This window comes from Mustela putorius, unplaced genomic scaffold (genome assembly GCF_011764305.1).
Source record: "Mustela putorius furo isolate JIRA1106 unplaced genomic scaffold, ASM1176430v1.1 tig00000129_pilon_pilon_pilon, whole genome shotgun sequence".
NCBI classification, from domain to species: domain Eukaryota; kingdom Metazoa; phylum Chordata; class Mammalia; order Carnivora; family Mustelidae; genus Mustela; species Mustela putorius.
In genome coordinates this window covers 33,132,551-33,156,325 of record NW_025421290.1, presented here as the reverse complement: position 1 = coordinate 33,156,325, position 23,775 = coordinate 33,132,551, and the positions used below count along the sequence as shown (strand labels likewise).

Here is a 23,775-nt window from a genome sequence, read left to right as displayed (position 1 = left end):
AGAGTAGCACAGAGGGGCACTGTAGTTCTGGATCTTCACTGTGCAGATGGTAATATGAATCTATACATGATACAACTTCATAGAAACATGAACAAGTGCACAAAAAGTTGGTGCAATCTGCATAAATTCTGTGGATTATACCAAAATCAATTTCTCAGTTTGGATATGGAAGGACAGTTATGCAAAATGTTACCACTGAGGGAAAGTGGTTGAAGGGCACATGTGCCCTCTCTCTACATTTTGTCTTGCAACACTTTATGAATCTATATAACTATTTCAAAATACTTTTTAAATTTGGTTATATAGGTTTTTAAAAAAAATTATATATGTGGCCAATAAAATATCATAATCTAAAAAAAGTAATGTATATATAGAACCACAGAAACCACACAAAATACTATCTCATTTGTCTTCTAGTTTCCCTGGAGAAATAAAGAGGGAAGGAATCAGACTTCAGTTAAAATATTTTCAAAATCTACCAAAGCCCACACTGGTCATGCTCCCTGGATAGTATCAGCAGCCTCAACTCCTTAAGGGCAAGCATGATGGCCTGACATGACTTGCTAACCATAATGGGAGCATGGAAGCATCATTTAACTAGACATAGGTTGGTGAAATAAAAATCGAGGAGGTAAGGTCGATTTATAGAGTGATACAAAGCAAAGAACATTACATCAGGGGCAATTTTTATTTTATCATACGTTACCTTGGGCTCATCCTTAAATCTATTCATTTGCAAACTAAGAAGAGTTGGCTGTCCTCTAAATGCTTAACTCTAACTTGGTAGGCTCTATAGATTCACAGACATGAATATATGTCAAAAGTTCTTAATATTTAATGCACCTATTTTCTATGATGAAAATGAATATATTCAAAATACCCACCCTTTAAACAACAGATCTTTCCTAAATAACCCTGCAACAAAGTCAAGCTCCCTAAATGTTTCCTGGTAAGGAATGATAAAGTTCAGTTGCCCTCTTAGAAAGGGAGTGGCCAACTGACAAGGTAGCAAATGACCTATACATGTTTCCCAGAGCAAACAGCAGAGAACAGCGAGCCATCAAACCAATCAACTTCATATCAAAACATAAAGCCTTCACTGTTCTAACAGATGTTCTCAGGAACAATTTTCAAGACACTCAACAAGTATCACTGGCCCCATTTCAAAGAGCATTACTTTTTGAAAGATAACTTTCAAAATCTTACTTGACTCTTCTCAGTTTCAGTCTGTTTTATCTTATTTTTCATGACTCCCTCATTTTCATCTGCTTTAGCTTCTTGTTTCTTCAATGCCTAGAAGGAAAGATATGAAAAAATATGTATTATTCCAAAATACACATAAAACTGAAAGACACTATTAGGATTTATTAAGAAAAGGGGGGAAAACACGATTATGAGTTGTACAACATATTCAAAGGAATTACAACTCTCTCATACACTGAAGTCATAAGAACACTTCAGCAGTGATATTTATTTTTATATATCAAATATAAACTACTTCTTGATCTTTCTAATCAATTTCCACTTAGTTTCACTTTGTCCCATCTTTGGGTATTTTGTTACACATTTAGGGAGTAGAGACAGCTAACAATTCTCTTGGAAACAAAGCTTACTTCCAGGTGAGATAATGTATAAACATCATATTATCTGTTCAACTATTTAGACATAATAAAAATTAGCTCACTAGTTTTTCAAATTCTGAAAAAAAATCTTAAGATAGAAACATGCTTGTTGCACATGTATTACATATATGATATTTTATTGCTACAAAGAACTGGCTCTTCAAACCATTCCTCACAAAGAGAAAACAGGGCATTCTTTTTCTACATTTGTCTCTCTTTAATAAAATGGAAAAAGGAACTTCAAGAAAATTCGAATTTCAAAGGGTAACCAGAAAAATGGGTGTTTGGGTTTGCTATACATTAAAACAAAATTAAACTTGAGGAAAAATATATATATACTTGCAGCAAACTTTCATGACATTTAAAAGACATTCTTTGTTTAAGAAAAAATTTTGATAATTCTAACATTTAGACTTAGCAAGGTGTATGTTCAGAGGACACCCAAATTGAGAAAAGCCAATGCCAGAGGTCTCCCAACAAGATCTATGGTGCCCAACAGGAAAACGATTTTTAGACAAACAGCAAATGTGTTAAAAACCATTTTGATGCAGAGGCAACTGGGTGGCTCAGTCAGTTAAGCATCTGAATCTTGATTTTTGCTCAAGTCATGACCTCAGGGTGGTGAGATCCAGCTCTGCGTTGGATCTCTGTGCTCAGCAGGGAGTCTGCTAGAAATTCTCTCTCCCCCTCTTCCTCTGCCTGCCTCCCACCCTCATGTGTGCTCTATTGAATAAATAAATCTTTTAAAAAACTTTTTTTGATGTAAATATAATCAGTCATATTCAACTTCCTTAACTTACATATTCAACAAATAACACCTAAATGCATTTACTATATGTCAGGCACAATGCTGAAGCTACTAATATACATGCATATGAAATAACCATGGCCTCCTGTCAGGAAATTACAGCCCCCTCTCCCATGGCTCCAACTCTAATAAAAAGGAATTGAGTAAAAAAATCAGAGAGGCATCATCAAAATGAAAAATAATTTTGGTCTGAGTATAGTAATAATATTATAACACTTACAGTATTCACTATGTCCAAGCATTCTTCTTCTTATATATTAAATACATCATATACATTGAACATATACATTTAATCTTTATGATGTGGGAAACAAACACAAAAGAAAAACTTAGATTTGCTTACGACCTACAGCCCACTGACAAGTTCTTGCAAAAGGCAGAGTGCCATTCCTTTAGGAACCCAGCTGCCTCAATGTTAATGCTTTGATAAGAGCAAAAGGCAGTCTTTGCTTAAGATTACCCTCACCCCCAGGATCCTAGAAGTCTACTTTAACATATAAAAATTCCTTTGAAAAATTCCTTTATCTCTAGCCCCCAAGATATACATTAGCAATCATCCTCCAAGCATAGGACCCACTGATACAATCTGAAGGGTCTCATGACTGAGTTTTAACTAAATAGTAATAAATGACCTCTTCCTAACAATAGCTAGCCTCCTCTAGGCCCTGAAAACCTGCCTCCAAAATACCTTGGAGGCTTGTGCCATCCTTAACCTCCTCCCAATTTGAAAGTATATCAGCCACTCCTCATAACCCTGGTACAGCTCTTTCTACCATGAGTTCTGTCCCTCTACTTTAATAAAACCACCCTTTTGGGGTGCCTGGGTGGCTCAGTTGGTTGGGTGACTGCCTTTAGCTCCGGTCATGATCCCAAGGTCCTGGAGTCAGGCCCTCATCAGGCTCCTTGCTCAGCGGGGAGCCTGCTTCTCCCTCTCCCTCTCCCTCTACCTGCTACTCACTGTTTATGCTCTGCCGAATAAATAAACAAAATCTTTAAAAAAAACAAACAAAGGAAAAACACCCCTTTACACCAAAGATGTCTCAAGAATTCTTTTTTAGGCATCAGCTCTGAACCCCAACATTTCAAACCACATCATTTATAAATCTACAAGTTACCACTAAGTCAATTTTATTAAGAGGGAAAGTGAGGTACAAATAGTTGAATTGTACTGCTTTTCAGGTAGTTATCAAATGACTTTGATATCTGATATTTGTCCTTTCTTGTAAGGTCAGTGGAATTTGTAATAATATTTAACTCTATATGCTGTAATCTATTCACAGCAGAATGGGTTCATAAATTTTACTTGCACAAGAGTACCCTAGAAACCTGAAACTGACTGCAAGCTTATAAAGAGCCTGCAGGTTGACATTATATGGTGTCAGAACTGGGACCTGAAGGTGATGAACCCAGATGAACTAACAACCCCAGGCATTGTGTATGGTAGTCACTTCAGCCTCCTGCACCCTCTCTGAGTCATCTTTTTCCTTTTGGCATGACTGTTCCTAAATCTCTGTGAAAGGAACTATACTGGGTTCTCCTCATTACCCAAATGACAGCCAGATTTCAGGGGTTTGAGTCTTGGACATACATCTCACAACTGAAGATGGCTGTACCTGACATCTGGTCTTATACAAACCCTGGAGATTTTTCAATCAAATGGAAAAGAAGTAGCAGACATCAAGGCAGACTACTTCCACCCAATGCAAGTGAATTTCCATGCTGCTCGCCTCAGTCAATGGGCATGTGTAAGAGAATAAAAAGATACAAAGATGTTGTTGCTACACTTTTTAATCACTTCATAAAGTTTGAACTATTTCACTCCTCAACATCATCATCTCAGCCTAGCCCCATTTTGTTTTAAATAAGTTAAACAACTTGGTTATCTTTTTAATATTTGTGCATTGAGCTATAAACCAGCCTGGGCTTTTCCATGGTGGGGGTGAGGGGATTGTTACAGGGAAGAGGTCCTCTGGCAGCTGTTAAGTTTCATCAAACTATAAATAGCCTGATTCTGGATTCAAACTCCTGAGCAGAAGCCACTTCAACTCAAAAGGAGAATTAAGCTCCATTTCCCAGAGGGAAAATATCAAAAAGTGTGTGATGTTATGTTAAAAACCACTAAAGTAATTAACACTTATTTTGGTAGATACTTTGAGACTACACAAATATCCTTAATGTTTCACCTACCAATTTTAACTCAAAGCCAGAGCAAAAATAACACTATCGGGTCTTTTTTAGCCTACAAAATTTCCCCCCCACCAAACCTTATACTCTGATGCCACCAGATTCCTAGTACGTTAACTCAGAGTTCAGTGCTCACCAGTATGTAGAACACTAAAACTCTTTGCATTTACCCCCAAGATAACTTGCTTACCCCCCAAAACACTAATAAGTGAGCTGGAATTTATATAAAACTATTATAGATCAATGGAGTACACTCATCAAAGCTACACCAAACACTGGTTATCCTTACATCTTCTCCATCCTCATTGTTTACTTTCTTTGCACCTTCAGGACCTCCCCCACAGCCTTCTAAATCTCCCTCTCCAGGTTATGCAGAGCAGCTTGCCTCTACTCCAGTACTCAATTTTGAACAGTTATACCTGTAACCACACCCAACACTCCTACTTCCCCAATCCTGTGAAGGCTTATCAGTTACCAGAACTCATTCCCCTGAAAGGGCAATGTGAGAAATTATTATTTTCATGCTCATACTAATAGATATTCAATCTTTATTTCTTATAATTAGTATAAATATTAATAATTTTACTTGATATTAAAGAAAAATCAATAAGCTGAACTTTAATTAAACAAATTGTGTTTTATAACATGGAATTATACCTTATAAAACATAATTCTTCTGAAAGTCAACTTTTTAAAAAAGCCTAATTTCCATATATGAGCTAGTTGAATAAAAGAACCTCTAATTCTTTTGGATACCTCGGAATCTGCAAAATAAACTTCCCTTCCTCCTCAGTTTCTACCTTCAACATCTGAACTGTTGTTCATAATATCCCTTTTCCAAATGTACACTTTTCAATTATAGTTGTACTTTGATACCCAAAATGTTATTTAATATCTCCCTTTTTTACTTCTCCTTTTACTCTAAGGATGTATGTCTTAGAAAAATTTAGTCAATGAGAACTTAAATCCTATTGTTTTCAGTAGAGGAGCCAAATGAGGTCCTAAGGAGCAACCTAAAGCAAATTACTGTATTTCCACCATTTCATCTCAAAATGTCATTAAGTTTGAACATCATCTCTGCTTCCTACAGATCATCGGTCAGTAAACAAGTAAACACACATGCAATATTCTAGCCCAGAATATTGAACATATTTTCTACATTACCTAGTTTAAAATAAAAGACAAAGAAAATCTAATTCTTCAGATCTAGTAAATACATATTAATGCACTTTTACCTTCTAAAAACACAAATAACACTGAAGGAGAAGACTTTAAAAACTAACTGAATCAAAATTACAAGCTTTCTTTAAACCTTAACAATAAACTTAAACTCATATACTATCTTTTTAAGTATATAAGGCTGCACTAGATTTCTTTCCCATTTGATTTAGATCAAGCAATGAGAATTATATTAAAACTGACCCAGTAAAAGCAGTTATAAAAGGAGAAAAAAAATCACATGCCAATGAATTTCCATTATTATGTTATTTTGCTTTTTAAAGCTTGTTTTTTTTTTTTTTTTCCCTTAAAAGCAGTTTAGCTATAAAGCTATCATGTGTCCTGCTCCAGGATTCAGACTGTCTTTTACACGTTTAAGATTACAGCAACAATGCTAAGCCTTAATAGTGCATCCCTGGAGCACATTTAAATCTTTAATAACAATAATTTTTCTTCTTTCCCTTAAGTGTGACTATTTCCATTAAAAAGACTAACACATTGAGTATCATACTACTGCATTTCTTTAGAGGTAGAGTATTCTGAATTCTCATGGTTAAATGTTTTTTTTTTTTTTTTAAAGCAGCCTTTTCTTCTAGAAAGTAAAGGAGAAAAAGGAAGATGTTTGAAGACATCTCATCGGACCATAAAAACTCCAACTTTGGCAATAGGCATGTTTATCAAGAGGATCTTAAAACACACTCAAAAATAAAGAATAGAGGCACCAGGGTGGCTCAGTGGGTTAAAACCTCTGACTTTTGCACAGGTCATGGCCTCAAGGTCCTGGGATTGAGTCCCGCATCAGGCTCTCTGCTCACTGGGAAGCCTGTTTCCCCCTCTCTCTCTGCCTGCCTCTCTACTTACTTACAATCTCTCTCTCTGTCAAATAAATAAATAAAATCTTTTAAAAAATAAAATAAAATAAAGAAAAAATAGGGAATTAAAGGCCCTTTGTTGACTGTAAAGGGACCAGCCAGCTTGGGTAAGAATCATGGAGCTGGAATGAAATAGAGGTAGGTCTATTTTAACTCCCACACAGGCCACTGAAATTTGGGGGAAAAAAAAAAAAAAAAAGATGAACATAAACTATCCTGTCTCATTCTAATCATTGAGCAGTGCTCCAAGTGCATGCCTTTGGTCACAAGGGCAAGAACATGCAGATGACTCACTGGTAAACCAACAAGACTATAGAAAAACAAGTCTGTTCACATGGAACAATAGGTCAGTAACATTACCCTTTAAAAGGTACAAACTTCCAAGTCAGATTTTTTTTCCCAGTAACAAAGAATAAAGTCATGTCACTGAGAATTAGAAAAGTATTGCTCTTACTATATATTATTAAAGACTTGATTTTTTTTTTTTTTGAGCAGTTTTATGTTCATAGCAAAACTGAGAGGGAAGTGGAGTTCCCATATACACCAGTGTCCTCATACCTGTATAACATCCCCATTATCAACATCCTTCAACAAAGTAGTACACATTTGCTACAACTGATGAACCTACACTGACACAATATAATCACTCATAATGTACATTAGGGTTCATTTTCGGTGCTGTGTACTCTATGGGTTTGAACCAATCTATAATGACAGGTATCTATCATTACAGTATAATAATATATTTTCATAGTGTATTTTCACTAAAAATCCTGTGCTCTACCTATTCATCCCCTACCTCCCAAATTCTGGCAACTACTAATCTCTTTATTGTCTCCATGGTTTTTCTCTCCCAGAATGTCATATAGTTGGAATCCTACAGTATGTAGTCTTTTCAGATTATTCTTTCACTTAATAATATGCCTGTAAAGTTCCTCTGTGCTTTTTCATTGCGTCATAGCTCATTGGACAATATTTTTATAATTAAATTCTTCATGGAGGTACAAAATAAAAGTCAGCAAGTATTTTAAGTTTTGCAATATAATGCAATTCTGATTGGAATTAGACCACATGAACTATAAAGCTAAAAGTTTATATTTATGGATATTAAAAATTTTTAATAACTTTAAGAACAATTGTCATATTTCAAATCAAGAAAAAAACATTATTAAGTACTTAATATGTATACTTAATACTGTAATAAGAAACATATTTGAGATTTTTTTTTAAAAGACAGAAATCTGGCGTCTATTTCCAAAATTATCTTTTGAAAACCTAAATCACAACTCTAAAACCATCAAATATCAATAGAATAATACATATTTTGAAAAGGAATATATAAGCATATTGCAGCAGGATTTTATTGTTCACAACTAATACTACTCACTTAAATTAACATAGATTTTATTTCTGTCAAGCTCTGTGAATTTCTAAATTTTGTTTTTTCCTAAATCTAGTTAGAGATTCCTCCCACATGAGAACTAGCTAAAGTCATGGAAAATTTTAGCCTTTAAGTTCATCCAGTTGGGGATTATCTGTGCCAACAAAAACCAAACCAAACAAAACAAAACAAAAAAAGTTTCTTTTCAAGGCAGAAAACAATGCATTCATATTCTAAATCCCTGAACCAATATCTAACTCAAAAATAGTTAGATTTTACTCAAATTATTCAAAGAAATTTATTTTTCGGCCATAACCAAGGAACAAAAATTCTATACAAACTACCACAAAAAAAAAAAAAAAAAAATTAGTAAGTTAAAGTAGAATTACATGATAAAGGCCAAAGAGCATCCAAATGTGATCATTACCTTAATAACACCATACAGATTTTTAGGCTATCAAAGGGAGAAATTCTAAAAACCTGCTGTCAGTTGAATTATGTATTTTCCAGATGGAAGTGGTAAGCATATTGTGTGTGGAGTCACAAGATACAACCATTCCTGTTTTTCAAAAGGCAGAGTAATATCAAGTATCATGTAGTTAAGTAAGATTTATCAGTAATTTAAGTACAATGGTATTACTTCTGATGGCAATTGTAATCCTTAATGATGTTCTTTAAAGATATCTGAGGTTCTGAAACATAAAACTCAAAGTTTCTCTTTGAGAATGGCCCAGATGTCTATTTTTTTTTCTTTTTTGTCTTATGATAAGGTGTTAGTTTTTTCAGGAATCCAAAAAGCTTTTATAGAAACCATTGTGATAGGGTAGAGGGTCACATATTACTGACCTATTTTCCCCAATAAATAGGAAACTTATTGTTTCTATTATGTCCATATTTATGGAGTCTGTGACTGGCTGGGGCACCCTTTGCCAACAAAGCCAACCAAGGTCATGGGTTCAATCACCATGAGAGCCAATTCCCTTTGCTCTGTTCCATGGTCATAGTCTTTACCCTAAACCTTAGCCAAAGGGCACATGGAAGACTAACCAGGCCAGAGACCCTGGATGAATCAGCAAGATCTACCAGGGCTATAAAAATAACACAAAAGGAAAAGCCCTATTGACTACTGTCAGGATTTCATTCTTTAAATGTTATTAAATTTGCCAATCTGCAAAACAAAACCTTAATTACTGCCTACAAAGTTGGTTTGCTAAAAAGACATTCAAGTCTTTTGCCTTCTTTAATTCAAAAGCAACAATGGTAATGAGTATTATTCCCTAAAATGCCACTGCTTTTACTGGAACAGACTTTATTTTTATGCAATCTTTTACTTAAGAAAAATCTTGCAAGTAAAGTTAAATGTGAGCCCAACAAGTGCACTTTCCAGGATTTCCTTCAAAATCAAAAAGCAAAGGCTCTTAGTGGAGGGTCTGTTTTTATCTGAGTAGTTTCCTCTTTGAAAAAGGACACTCAGAGTTTTATTAGAAACCCCAAAGTAATATGATACTTCATTTGACTTTCTAAATACAGGACCACTGAGTTAGAATTGTTGACAAACAGAAGATCATAGGTAATTACAAAAATTTTATTTAAAATTTCTCAAGTTTAAAAAAAATAAGTAAAATAAAATTTCTCAAGTTTTATATGTATTTGAGTAGCATGCCCTTAAATATACAACACCTTTCACTGTTTTAGAGTTAGAGTATGTTATTTTATGCCTTTGGATTTTTTTTTTTCACTATTTTCTAATCAAAATAAAACCGTACCAAGTCGATGAATAAGTCTATCTGGAGCAGAGTGGTCTCTGTTTACACAACATTACTATGCACTCAGTAGTTGCCCAATAAATATTAATTGATAATGATGGAAAAGGGCTTTATAAACAGATGGTCTAGGATAAATTCACTGGAAATGTAGATAGAAACATTACACTCTTCAAGAAAAGCACAAAGTAGAAATTAAACAAGTCCTACACTCAGAAAATCTCAGGCTATTGTCAGGCAGCTGTTCAGTCAACAAGAGCACAGACATTTTTCATCATCATCATAGCATTAGCTGCATTAAATGTCTATTTGCATACACTGTTACACAAAGGGACTCACACAGATTCATGCTAGCCTTATTTGTTATAGTTTACAATGATAATATTAGCAAAAACAAGTAAGTACACACAGCAAAATAAATGTGCTTAAACAATACTTTAAGATCTAGGCATATATGGTATGAACATAAAATGTATCAAGACTTAAATGCAACTCACAGCAGCAGTAAGAGTATTTATTCCTAATGCAAACCTCAACTATTTCCAAAGAGATTCTGAGGTGCTTTACAAGAACATCTACACACATGCTTCAAGAATAGGTGAAATAAAGAAAGGAGTCAGAGGCCACAATGGCCATTTTGGAGAAAATAAGAAAGGACTGTTCAAGAACCTAGAGAGCAAATATCAGGGAGGAAAAAAGTAGAACAAAAAAAATCCTATAAGGACTAACATCAGTGAGTAGGAACTAAGAAGCTACAATCAAACTGATCAACCCAGGAAGGTATTTTGAAAAATACACCTTATTCAAAAACATTTGAATAATAAAAAATATGTTACATACATTGGAGGATTTTGGAGAAAGGTCGTTGAAAAGGTGAAAGGGGATAGAAAGTACACTGTAAACACTTAATAATTAATATCCTTAGGTAATATTTTTTAATAAAGTGAAAAGCCTAAGAAGAGATAACAGAAGTATTACGCAGAAATGAGATTTTAAGAATCTCAGGACAACTGACATCTACACACCATCTCATAAAACTGCAACCCTCAAAGGAACCCAAAAACCTTCCCGAGCATGCTAACACTTGGCATTTTACTTGTCTTACGATGTAGGATACAGTTCTAGATTTTCAACTTTTATTTTGTCAATATTGAAGAGCAGGCTCCTGAAATATATGATCTGGAATATTCTTTAATCCAGCCATTAATTACTATCAATATTTCCCAATAAAGGAAAGAGAACATGGCTTGTGGAAACTATCTATATGATATGCATGAACCACATGGGAAGTTTGCTCTGTGAATGGAAATTCAGGTACTCAGTGAGGACAAGGTTGAAAGAGACAACATATAAGATCTCTTCCAGCTTCTCTTTTACAAGGAATTTTGGGGGAAAAAATATTTTCCACAAAAAAAAAAATACTAAAAGGATTTTAGTGTCATCTGAAATGATCAAAGCCTAATAAAACAGACTTACCGGTTAAAGCAGCAGGGGTGGGGTGCAGGATGCAAAGAGGTAAATCAAGAAAAAGACTAAGGAAGAAGATTGAAGAACATGAAAGGTCTTGGACCTGCGCATTTCAAGCTGTGCCAAATAGTGTTCAATCGGCTTTTAAATACAAATCCCATAATAGACAATCATTCTCCTCCATCTATTTCCTTTTTATCAGCATGGTAACATTAATAGTTCTTTCACAACCTTACAGAAAAGTGTTTAACTTTAGCCTTGCAAAAAAATAAGTAATCCATAGGTAATAAACATAAAAGAGAGATGAAAATAATCAACATGGTATAAAATAGTAAGAGAACAATACTATAAATCAAAACTATAGTGAGTAGGAATTTAAATATCTATTTCGGGCATGGATTGGTAAAGTGCTTATCATGCAGCAATAAGCAATGGGGTAGAATCACACTCATTAAAAGAAATGCCCAAAATGATTTTAAAACACAAACTCTCAGCAAAATGCCACTTCTTCCACCCAAATTTTCCCAAATGGTCAAGAAGAGATAACTATTTTCCCTCTGGGCTGCTGTAAAGCCTATTTCAAAACTGAAATAACACCCTTAGTGAATTACAGAGATTGTTAACATTTCTTTCTCAGCTAAACTGGGAGTCCCTCAAAGTCAAGACCATGTTTTAAGTACCATTAAATCTCCAGTCCCCAGCACATTAACTGTCATACACTAAGTACACGAAGGTATAGGCTGCATATTTTACTATGTATAGTTCTGACTAGACATTGAGTAGACAATATTTATTCACCCTTTCCTCCAAGAAACACTTCTTGGGCCCCTATTTCATGCCTGCCATAGCTCTAGGTACTGGAGACACAGCAGTGAGCAATGTGCCTGCCTGAATTCTGATCAGGGGCAGACAGATGACCGGTAATGAAAAGTGCTAATAAAAAAGTAAAAATTAAAAAAGAGCGTGAGGCAGTGTGGGGAGCACAGGAGTGAAGAAAGGGTTTACCAAGGATAGTTAATAGGCCTTGCTGAAGAAGAGCTCTGAAACCCCTACCGAAAGATCTGAAAGATTTGAGGGTAAACAGCAAAGCAACTGTTTCCAGAGTTGAAAATTCCTGGCTCTGGAAATGGAAAGTGTAAATGTCCAAAAGCAGGAGGGTGCCTGACATGTCTGTGGAAAAGCAAGAAGGCAAGCCTAGTTGGCCTAGAGTAGACAAGAATGACAGAGAATTAAGGTAGTGGGTATGCAGGAACCATAAGTGAGGAGGCTTGTAGGCTGAGGACTTTACATTTTATTCTGAATATGATAAAGAAACCTCTGAAGGGTTCTGAAGAATGATGTGGCACTATCTGATTCTGTGGGGAAAAGACTGAAGGAAGGTAAGAATGGGAGCAAGGGGGCTGGCTACTGCACCAGCCCAAGCAGGAGAAAATAGAGACAAGAAGATAGATGAGAATAGTAGCAATAGAAGGGGTGAGGAGTGATCAATTCAGAAAACATTTCTTTTTTTTTTTAATTTTTTTATTGTATTTTATTTGACAGAGAGAAATCACAAGTAGATGGAGAGGCAGGCAGAGAGAGAGAGAGAGAGGGAAGCAGGCTCCCTGCTGAGCAGAGAGCCCGATGCGGGACTCAATCCCAGGACCCTGAGATCATGACCTGAGCCGAAGGCAGCAGCTTAACCCACTGAGCCACCCAGGCACCCCAGAAAACATTTCTTTAATTTCTTTTTTTTATTGCTGATGCAGTGCCTGGACGGCTTAGTTGATTAAGCACCCAAGTCTTAATTTTGGCTCAGATTATGATGTCAAAGTCATGGGACCAGACCCCGTATCCACTTAGCATGGAGTCTGCTTCCCCCACTTCCCCTGCTCTTCCTCTTTGCTCTCTTTCTCTCTCTCCATCTAAAGTGAATAAATAAAATCTTTAAAAAATAAATAAATAGAACTGACAGAATTTAATGATGTGAAGGATGAGAGAAATGGTAAAGGGGAGAACATAAAGGAACCACATAAAATTTTTTAAATATAAAGTTAACATTCCTTTTGTCATCAAGATGAGCATCCATCCTCTTAGAAGAAATAAATCATAGGAGCTTACTAGGCTGAACCACACAAAAAGACATAATTTAGCACCTTCTTTACAAGTTCCCAGGTCAGGAGGGGAAAGAACAGGAAATGGAGCTTCAGCAACCCAAGTCTGCCCAGGCTTTGTGGCTTTAAATCACAGTACCACTCTAACTTGATTCCCATCCAAGTCTGATACTAGCTAACAGTGCTTCAGGATCTCAATCCCAGATGAAAAATAGGAAACTGAACAACTTTTTCTCCTTGCCAAATAAGCCCATGGAATGATGACATAAGATTACACGTGTAAATAGTGTTTTAACTTGACTGTAAGTGATGTTAGAAAAACCTAAGCAACTTCTTATTTCTTGAGTAATAAGTAATACCACAGCTTCAGGTTTAAAAAAAAAGAGAGAGAGAGAGAGAGAGATCAATCTAGGGTACTAAACACAAATGTAAATCAACCAGAAATGCAAGGAATCATACAGCTACAAAAAAATACTTTGTATCAGGTGAAAGAGACACAAACAAGACCACACAAAGGGAAATCAACATAGAATGCCAGTTGAAAATGACTGTTCCTGGATTGGGTGGACGACAAGGTACAAAGGCAGTGATGATTAAGGAAAAGAAAATGATAACTGGAAAAAGTTTGCATCTATATAAAATAAAAATGTAGAGAAAGTATCTTTGGGACATTGCTGCATAGATTAGATACATGAACCACAGACAAGGGCATGGGAATACATGATTCCAGTGACAGAAACTCTCAAATCAAATTAGAGTCTCTAACTGTTTTACTATATGTAAAAAGATCTTTTCCACAGAAGGAGGAGAGAGGAAAGAAGGAAGAATTGTAACCCTAAATATGAAGAATGAAAGAAACTCCAACAAAAAGGCATAAAAATGACAGCTTTAGTGTTAAATATAACAGATGTCTTATTACATAGTACTCAGTGTGTCATATTTTATTTTTCAACTGTAGAAAGCAACACTGTTTCAAATTTAAATTTCCAAATAGCAATAGCTAGATAATTATATTCTTTTTCAGTTGCAATGCTTGTGCCAAGTACACTTTCAGGGAGTCCTAATAGTTGAGATATATATATGTTATCATCATTTTCCAAGATAGTTTAGCGACTTTAATGAAGGATGCCTGCTGGGTCACAATTGATAGTTCAACACTGACGACTAGTGGCCAAAAATATGTAGTAATTCCCTATTTCTAAGTACTCTCCTAAGACTTTTATCTAAATTTGAAACATGTAAGTATAAATTATGAAACATATTAAAAGAATTTTCAAACATTCCAAAAATTACAAAGGAAAAACCTGTATCTCTTAAGTCTTTTCTGTCCATTATTTGCTATGTCTCCAAATCAAATTCAATCAGCCTTTGATATTGACCCATAATGGGAACAACACCATAAGGTGTTGGTTCATTCATATCCTCACAGTTGAATTAACACTTTCAGAAATCCATAACTAATATTTTAAAGAGATATTACTTTCAGAATTCATGTATCTGAGCAGTTCTAGTCTAATTTTTTTTTCTAACTTTGTCTGTTAGGCACTAAGAAATCAGAAATTTAGCTGTCCTAAATTCCCAAAATAATGTGGAAAACAGTAAAGTACCATATCAAAATACTCTTTTTAAAAGTTAAAATTTAATCGTGGTTGCCTTAATTCTTGAAGAATGCTTGTAGGATTTCAGTTAAATCATTTAAACTGCTGCCTATTCAACTTCAAAGAGGTTAAAATTTGTTAACATTCACTTTCTTAGCAGAAATAAGAGCAGTAGGATAATACAACACAGACAAATCTTTGAGAGAGAAAAAAAGTTTGTTTTTTTAACCAAGTGTGTAACAACATTCAACCAAGTGGTCACTTACATGTGAAAACAATGGGAATTTCTTCAACAACTATTAACAGACTCTCTGCAGTGGGATAAACACTGAATTACATGCCCCAGAAAACAGGTGAGATGGACAAAGTTCTTGCCAACAGCAGTCCCATTTTGGTGGGGAAGTCATACAATAACATAAACAAATATACAGTTATAGATGGTGTTAAGTGCTATGAAAAGATAAAGTAATATGATCTGATAGAAAACAATGGGACAGAAAAGAGCTATTTTTTTTTTTTTAGTTGTTTGTATTTATTTTGGTGGGGAGGGGCAGAGGGAGAAAATTTCAAACAGACTCCCTGCTGAGCACAGAACTCCTCTCAGGGCTTGATCTCAGGACTTTTTTTTTTTTTTTTTTTTTTTGATCTCAGGACTTTGAGATCATGACCTGGGCCAAAATCGAGAGTCTAGGTTTTTTATTTAGTTTGGCTCAACCAAATAAGCCACCCAGGCATTTCAGAAAAGAGCTATTTTAGAAAAGGGAGGGGCAGGGCAGTTCTCTCTGAAGAGATGGCAACAATTAAACCCAAAGGATGAGAAAGATGTAAGTTTGCTGAGGGTCTGAAGAAAGTGTTCATGTGAGACACGAGAGGAAATCACTGTGCTTAGAGCACAGATTTCTTAGAACAATTTGTAGTTATAGATGCAATTTTTAAATTTGAGAAAAACCATTTAAAAAATGGAAATATAACAAAAGCCAGAAGTATAAAAATGAATATATAACACATTTCAATCCAGTAGAAAACAAAAAAAAAAGGGGGGGAGGACAACAAAAAAAGAAAAGATGTTAAAAAAACAAAAGGATAAAAACATTTCCAAATGCATCAATAATTTTAAGAAAAAGTGACTAACCCAGCCATTAAAAAAGTCATAATTTATCAAATGATAGTTTTAAAGTCCAACTGTAAGGTGTTTATAAGAAAAAGCATAAAAAATAAGTTACAAAGTAAGGATTAAAATATAGCTGAAAAATCATATGCCAAGACAGTAACTCAAAAGAATGCTAATATCACGAGGAACACTACAGATTAAAAAATACTTGACCAAGAAGTAATTAATTCATATCCATGAAACAGACACAAAATAGAACAAAATTAAAAATAAAAAACAACTAGTAAAAAAAATCACAGAGAGAAATTAACAATCCTTATACTGAGAGGTTCTAGACGGACATATTTAATAGAACACAAAAGAACAGAACAACAAAATTTACTAACTTGACTTACTAAATTATAGGAGTGTGCATGTATGTGTGCCATATGCTAAACTGAAAATGTGTTAAATTTTTGTACTCATAATATCTGCCAAAAAAACTGATCATGGTACCAGGTGTCAAAATGGAAGTTTCAACAAATTTCAAAGGAATTAAAAATTAATAATAAAAAGAGTTAAGTAAGAATACACACATTTGGATTTTTCAAAAGGCATTCCTAAGTAAGTCTTAAGTTACAGAGAAAGTCATAGAAGAAACTATAAAAGATTTAGAAATAAACCACCATAAAAGAACAGCATATCAAAATATATGGTAATTTAGTGATAAATTCACAGTAATTTTTAAAAGAAAAATCAGCTAATGTTTCAACTTGTAAATCTAAAAACTGAAACAGAGCAATCCTAAAAACAAAAAAGGAAGAAAAAATAGAGTTAAAAACAGAAGTTGATGGACTAATAAAGCTAATCAAAATGAAAACTAATAAACACATGTCTAGCAAAATTAGTAGAGAAAAAGGAATAGCTAATATTTAAGCAAGAAAGTATATAGCTTCAAAACAAGATTTAAAAATAATAAATCAGGGCTATGATTGCTTTTAAAATTAACTTCAAAATACAGGCAAAATGGATAACAAAAAATCATCAATTACCAAACTGACTTTTTTAAAAAATAAAAAGCTATACAGACCAAAACAAACAAACAAAAAAGAAAAAAACTGAAAACCTCAGCTACTAAAAGGATAAAAGGTACAAATGGTTTTATAGGTGAGTTTTAATAAACAATCAAGAAATAGACAGTACCTCTCTTAAACAGAGCTAGAAAAGAGAAAAAGAATCTACCTAATTCATTTTATGCGGCTAATGTAACCTTGCTTCTAAAACCAAAAAGAGCAGTACAAAGAAAATTATAAGCCCTCAATCATTAATAGAAATATAAAAGTCCTAAGAAAACACTAGCAAATTAACTCAGCAATGTATAAAAAATAATACATTATAACCAAATAAATGCTGGGAGGGGTCAATATTGATTAATAAAGTCAACCATATTTCAATATCAAAAAAGAAATATAGCAAGCACCAAGAGTATTTGATAAATTCTACAACACATTGTGATTTTTTTTAAAGAAACAAACACAACTCTTCAAAATCTAGGAATAGAAGGCAATGTTCTTAATCTGATAGAGAACAGCATTGAAAAAACCAGGAGCAAACACATGCAACAGGATTAACAGTTTAGAAGCATCCCTATAAAAACAGAAAAAAAGCAAGAATTCTTGCTCTTTATTTCTAGTCGACATTGCACTTAAGTTTCTAGCCAATACAATAAAGCAACGACAAAGAATTATAAAGTTAAAGAATAAATTGCCTTCCATTTCATATATTATTATCTACACAGTATATATAGTACATGATAGTAATACATGAAAGCTGCTAACAAATTATAAAATAAGATCACTAAGCAAAATTGCTGCATACAAGAGCCATGCATAAAATGAATTACACTCCTATATACTATAACTAACCAATCAGAGATGTAATAAAAGAAAATATTCCATTCACAATAGAAAGATACTTAGGAATAAGTCCAACAAAAGATGAATAAGACCTTTATATATAATTATAAAACATTATTGAAGAACACTAGAAAACACCTCTCTTCAAATTAATCTATGTAGTCAGTATAATTACAATCAAAATGCCAGCAGGATTTTTCAAGGAACATGACAAGAGATTTTCATTATCATTTTCCAAAGTATAATGAAAGCTATAATAATGGAGATAAAATGATATCAGTTCAGGGGTAGACAAACAGATCAATAGAAAAGCATATAGAACCAGAGAGCTACCATGGGAAACTAGATATATAACAGAAGTGGCATTTAAATCAGAGGGGAAAGACAAATTATTCAAAAATGATGCTGAGGCAACTCATTAGTCACATAAAAAAATAACAGATTCCTTCCTCGTGCCACTAAAAAAATAAAATTCCTGAGGGAAAACACAGTAATTTAATATTTTCAAATGAGCAAATGATAAACAAGCTATCTGCACAGGCACAAATGCAAACTGCCAAAAAAAATATGTGAAAAGATATTCAAATTCACTAATAGAGAAATGCAAATAAACATAAAAATGAGTTAACACTTGATACCCATAAGCCTGGCAAAAATTAAAGAGAATGTAGGGAAAAGTGCCATTTTCAACCATTTTACTAACAGAAATGTAAAAGGTTAGAACCTTTTGGAAAAAATAATCTGATAGCCTCTATTATAATAAAAATTCATCTCTGGTAATAAAAGATTGTTAGAACCACATAAGCTAGTTCAAGGAATTTCCAGAAAGTACTGGTGAGAGGTAAAAGCAAAAAGCAGAATTGTGTGTGCATGTGTGTGTGTAAAATGTGATCTCATTTTATTAAAATGAAACATACCAAAAAAGTCCTATATATGCAAAGGCATAAATGGCCCATATACATCTGTCTAGGATAATTAAGAGTAATGATTAAGGAAAATATAAAGGGATCAATCTACCAGGCTGTTCACACTGGTTCCTTTTTCTTAGGGAATGGGGTTAATGGTTGATGATCAGAGAATACATAAGAATTGGGGGGGGGGGGGGAGAATAAGCCAAGCAAATAAAACAAAAGCTGCATTAAAAAGAGAATGTATGAGCATTTATGATATGATCACATTTAGTTATACATTTAAATTATGTATGAATAAATACTTTTCATATTAAATTACCTAATAAAAATGTTAAAAGAATTATGTAAGAAATAAAACTAAAACAGTGGATCAAAACAATGTATGAACATGGTCACTACTTAATGCATTTGACAAATATTTATTAAGTACATGCTATGTGAAATGTTAAAAATGCAAAGTGTTCAAAAAGAATACAATTAAATATCAAGAAATAGTAATTTGTAATAACCTGGGGGGGAAAAAAAAAACTCATGTTAAATAGATCACTAGAGGGGCACCTGGGTGGCTCAGTGGGTTAAGCCTCTGCCTTCAGCTCAGTTCATGGTCTCAGGGTCCTGGGAATCCAGCACCACATCAGGCTCTCTGCTCAGCGGGGAGCCTGCTTCCCATCATTGCAAAAAGAGCAAACTAGTTAATGGGATTAGAGTTTATTAAAAGAATAAAAACCAGGACTTAAATTAAGGCTCAGACTTAACCTACACATAGAGCTCCACCCCATAAAGAATAAACAATAGAGGAAGAGTTCTAGAATTTTCCCTAGCTACACACATTTTCCTACAGAATAGCACATGTGTAGTTGTCCTGTTGTGATACTCTACTTTCATGCCGTTGGTAGTCTGAATGTCCTTGCATGTCCCCCCAACTGTGTTACTCAGTGCTTACTACATCCCACCTGGTCACCCAAGCCTCAAAAGGACCACATTCTAGAACTCATGTCCCAAGGACTAGGAAAATAATGTGCATTTTCTGGGCCTCCCTCATGCTTTCCACGGAGCTTGTACTTTAAACTCCCATTGAATTGTATGGTCTAATGGTCTTTCTCAAAGCCCAGGGAGGCTTATTGGGCTGGTCAATGTCAGAGTGATTTAAGGGGCATTTATTTAAAAGGCATCAAGTAACATCAGTGGGGAAGGGGATACTTGTATGTGAAAATATCGGGGCACTGACTATGGAAACAGAAGGGTAAAGTGCCAAGCAAAAGTTATACAATTCAGCCTTGGGAAGATAAGTGAAGTCCAAAATCTACCAGCCTCAGAAAGGTCTCCTGGTCAATCCAAGCCAAGCAGGGGAGTCTCTAAAGGAAGGGGTAATAAGGACACCTTAGAACATATGCCTGACTAGATTCTCCTCTGAAATGACACAGAGGTCTCAAGGGAAATGCTAAAGCCATTAAGAGGACATTAGGAATACATTCTTGGCTTCCTTAGAAGCTTCTCCCTTAATGAGTTCAAACTAAATACATTTATAAACTGTTCCCAAAGTTTTTCTTAGGTGAAGTATCCATATTACTCAGCATCTCTGGAGCCACAGTGACACTTCTGGGAAGGAACAAATAGCATTTCTTCATTAGGCTTTTCACAATTGGTATAGATGCCAAAAGATGAAGAAAAATATCGGGAAAAAAATCTATTGTTTTAACTTTTCTGTACAAGGCTTTAACATTATTGATGAGGCTCACATAATCTGTTTTCTCATAGATGTACAGACTGAAAACCACTGAGCTGAGCACCCATCTTACAAGTACCAATCCCCTACTAATCTTCACCATCTTCAATTAAGATTCCATTCTTCAACTTCCCCATAAACTTCTCCATGAAGTACCTACAACCTTGAGGCACCTGATTTACCCTAAATCACTAGCAAGCATGGCATATTACTGGTGGGAGTAAGTGGGAGAACTAGCACTTTAATATTCTATGAAATGTTCTGAAAGGCATATACAAATATGCACCCACCATTTATCTCGTGTACTTCATTTTAAGTCATTCAAATGAAGACAAAGATAAAATATTCAATTTAGTCTGAAGGCCAGTTGAAGATCCTTACCAAGTTAAGAAAATCTGACATTCATGTGACATCAGAAGCACGTGACTAGTTAGTTGAGACTCAAGGAAGCAGTTTACAGAGTGTCCATAGCCTTCCTGCTTAGACCACAAAAGGGAAAAAACATAGATCAACTCATTAAAGAGTGCAAAATTCCTTAAGACCACTAAATAGGAAGAGGAGAGTGGCTGTTCCTCAACCAATTTCCAATGATTAATACTGTACTTTTCATTAAATGGGAACAGATAAAGCTCCAAGGACCTAAGGACCTCATTAGATCACTAAAAGGAAGCTAGTTTTAGCCAAAAGTACACACTGCCTCCCCATAATACGACATTATACCTAGAAATCGCTGATATCCTGGAATTTTTAATGAATACTTCTAATCTCTTAACAATTTTTAAATGTCCTAATTTTCACTAACATTGAACTATATATAGCTTTAAGGGAGGCAGAAGAACACAGTGGCTAAAAGTCCAGATCTCCTTACTCATCTAAAAATTCATTTTTCTCACCATAGCCAGAAACAAAATATATCAATTACTATCATCATACAGTATAAGTATTTGCAAAAGTATTTTTTAATATTGAAAAGAAAGCAAAGTGTTTCCTCTCCTTAAACATGACCTTTCCAGATCAGCCTAAGCCACTTAACTTGGGAGAAGGAAAACATATCAGCCTATATTAATCCTTTCCAGCTTCCACTGCACTGTTTAATCCAAAAACCACCTTTTAAAAGCATATGGGTCACCACTTATATTAAAGTGACAAAATATGAAATTAAACATTTCTTATCAATAGCGATCCTCTACTGTATTGTCAGAGATGAAATTCTAAATCACAGCTCAAGCTTTTAGTCAAACTGACAATTACAATGCAAATATTCAGGCTCTGGTTTCTCAAGAACAGGGATGGGAAGCAATCTTACTCTCCCTCTTTGTAATTTTATGCATTCTGCAAAGAAAGAAGAAAATAAGTATGGAAAATTTCTCTAATTTTCTCTTGCAAAAAAGAACAATTGTCTATTCTTATGCTCACCAGATGCAATTTACTTTGAGAACAAATGTATAAAAATCAAGGTTTAAAAAAGAAGGCTACCCACATGCTGTATCTAATTATTCAACAAAGTATCCTCCTCAAAGTAATTACCTACTAACAAGGGTATGCCTCCTTTTGTGAAATAGAGGAAAATGGAATTTTAGAAAACAAAAGTAGATGTTCTATTGCTTACATTATAATTTCAGGGTTGCCATTTTTGCACCTAGTTTTCAATTGGCAGTATCTCCTAACAATTAAAAAAATTTTTTTTAATCCTCCAATTTATAAGGGTCAATGATCTTCAAGCACATATACATGCATTTATAGAACACCACTTTTAGAGAAAATCATTTTGTAAAAGAAAAAGAAATCCTTTTTAAAATCTTTTGTTTTGTCTCAATTTTTTATACTTTATGTATAGATCTAAGACACATTTAAAGGAAATTCAGGGCGCTTGGGTGGCTCAGTGGGTTAAGCCTCTGCCTTTGGCTCAGATCATGATCCCAGGATCCTGGGATGGAGCCCCACATTGGACGCTCTGCTCAGCAGGGAGCCTGCTTCCCCCTATCTCTCTGGTTGCCTCTCTGTCTACTTGTAAGCTCTCTCTCTCTCTCTCTCTCTGTCAAATAAATAAATAAAATCTTTAAAAAAAATAAAAAATAAAGGAATTTCAACAAATCAATTTTCTATAATGATAGTAATAAAACATAACCAACATAATACAATGAAATTTACAAATCTACACCATTAATTAATAAAAGGAAAAAGCAAAGCCTTTCCTCACAGTATGAATCCAATTAATAAATACAGAAAAAGCAATAGAATGTGTTAAAAAAAAGAAACACTATTTAGCATCACTTATAGTAATAACTGTTTCATGAAAGAATATTAACAGATGTTAAAATCTATGGGTGAAAATGGGATAATAAGCTATTTTCAAGTTTCAAAGAATCTCCACATAAAGTAAATACTTAAAAAGGCATACTATTAAGATTTACAGTGGAGAAATTTGGCAGACAACACTTTAACCAAATGTTCAGCTTTCACCAGTAATGGGATGCCTTATATGCCTTCTAATAAGATACCCTGGGAAGAATGCAACACCAATTCTCTGCATTTCCTGCCAAAAATCCGTCACCTGAATCTGGATTTAGTCATGAGACAGCATCAACAAACCAAAATGCAAGATTTCTACAAAGTGACTGGCCAGTACTCTGCAAAGTTGTCAAGGTCATAAATGACAAAGAAAAACTGAAAAAACTGTTCCAGATCAAAGGAGACTAAAGAGAAACAATGGTCAAACGCAGTATGTGACCCTGTAGTATATAGCCTGGACCAGAAAAGGATGTTAGTGGCTAAATGTGAATAAAAACTATAGATTATATCATAGTATTAATCCAGTATTAAATTCCTATGATTAAGGAAGAGAATGAAGAGAATATACATACAATATTATTCAGGTGTAGAAGTATTTACATCACATCTGCAACTAGCTCAGAAAATTATGTATATGTAATATGCAACTTATACATTATTATTATTATTATTATTATTATTATAACATACATATAGAATGTGAATATTAGAGCGATCTAAGTAAAGGGTATACAGAAATCCTTTGTTCTAATTTTTCAACTTCCTCCTAAATCTGAAATTTCAAAATAAAAAAAGTACCTAAAAGGTAAGCGATCTCAGTTTTGGAATGGTATG

The 23,775-nt window shown here is 34.3% G+C and overlaps 1 protein-coding gene across 12 annotated transcripts in view; it reads right to left on the bottom strand.

The window, feature by feature from the left end:
- Positions 1 to 23,775, bottom strand: part of CEP128 (centrosomal protein 128) — a 378,971-nt gene that overhangs the window by 306,585 nt on the left and 48,611 nt on the right. For all 12 annotated transcript variants that reach the window (XR_006604280.1, XM_004739137.3, XM_013058015.2 and 9 more), the window contains one exon: positions 1,207 to 1,293. Coding sequence is in view for 11 of the 12 variants with exons in the window: in XM_004739137.3 (XP_004739194.1) it covers positions 1,207 to 1,293 (87 nt within the window). In the remaining variant the exon portion in view is untranslated. The remainder of the gene's footprint in view (positions 1 to 1,206; positions 1,294 to 23,775) is intronic.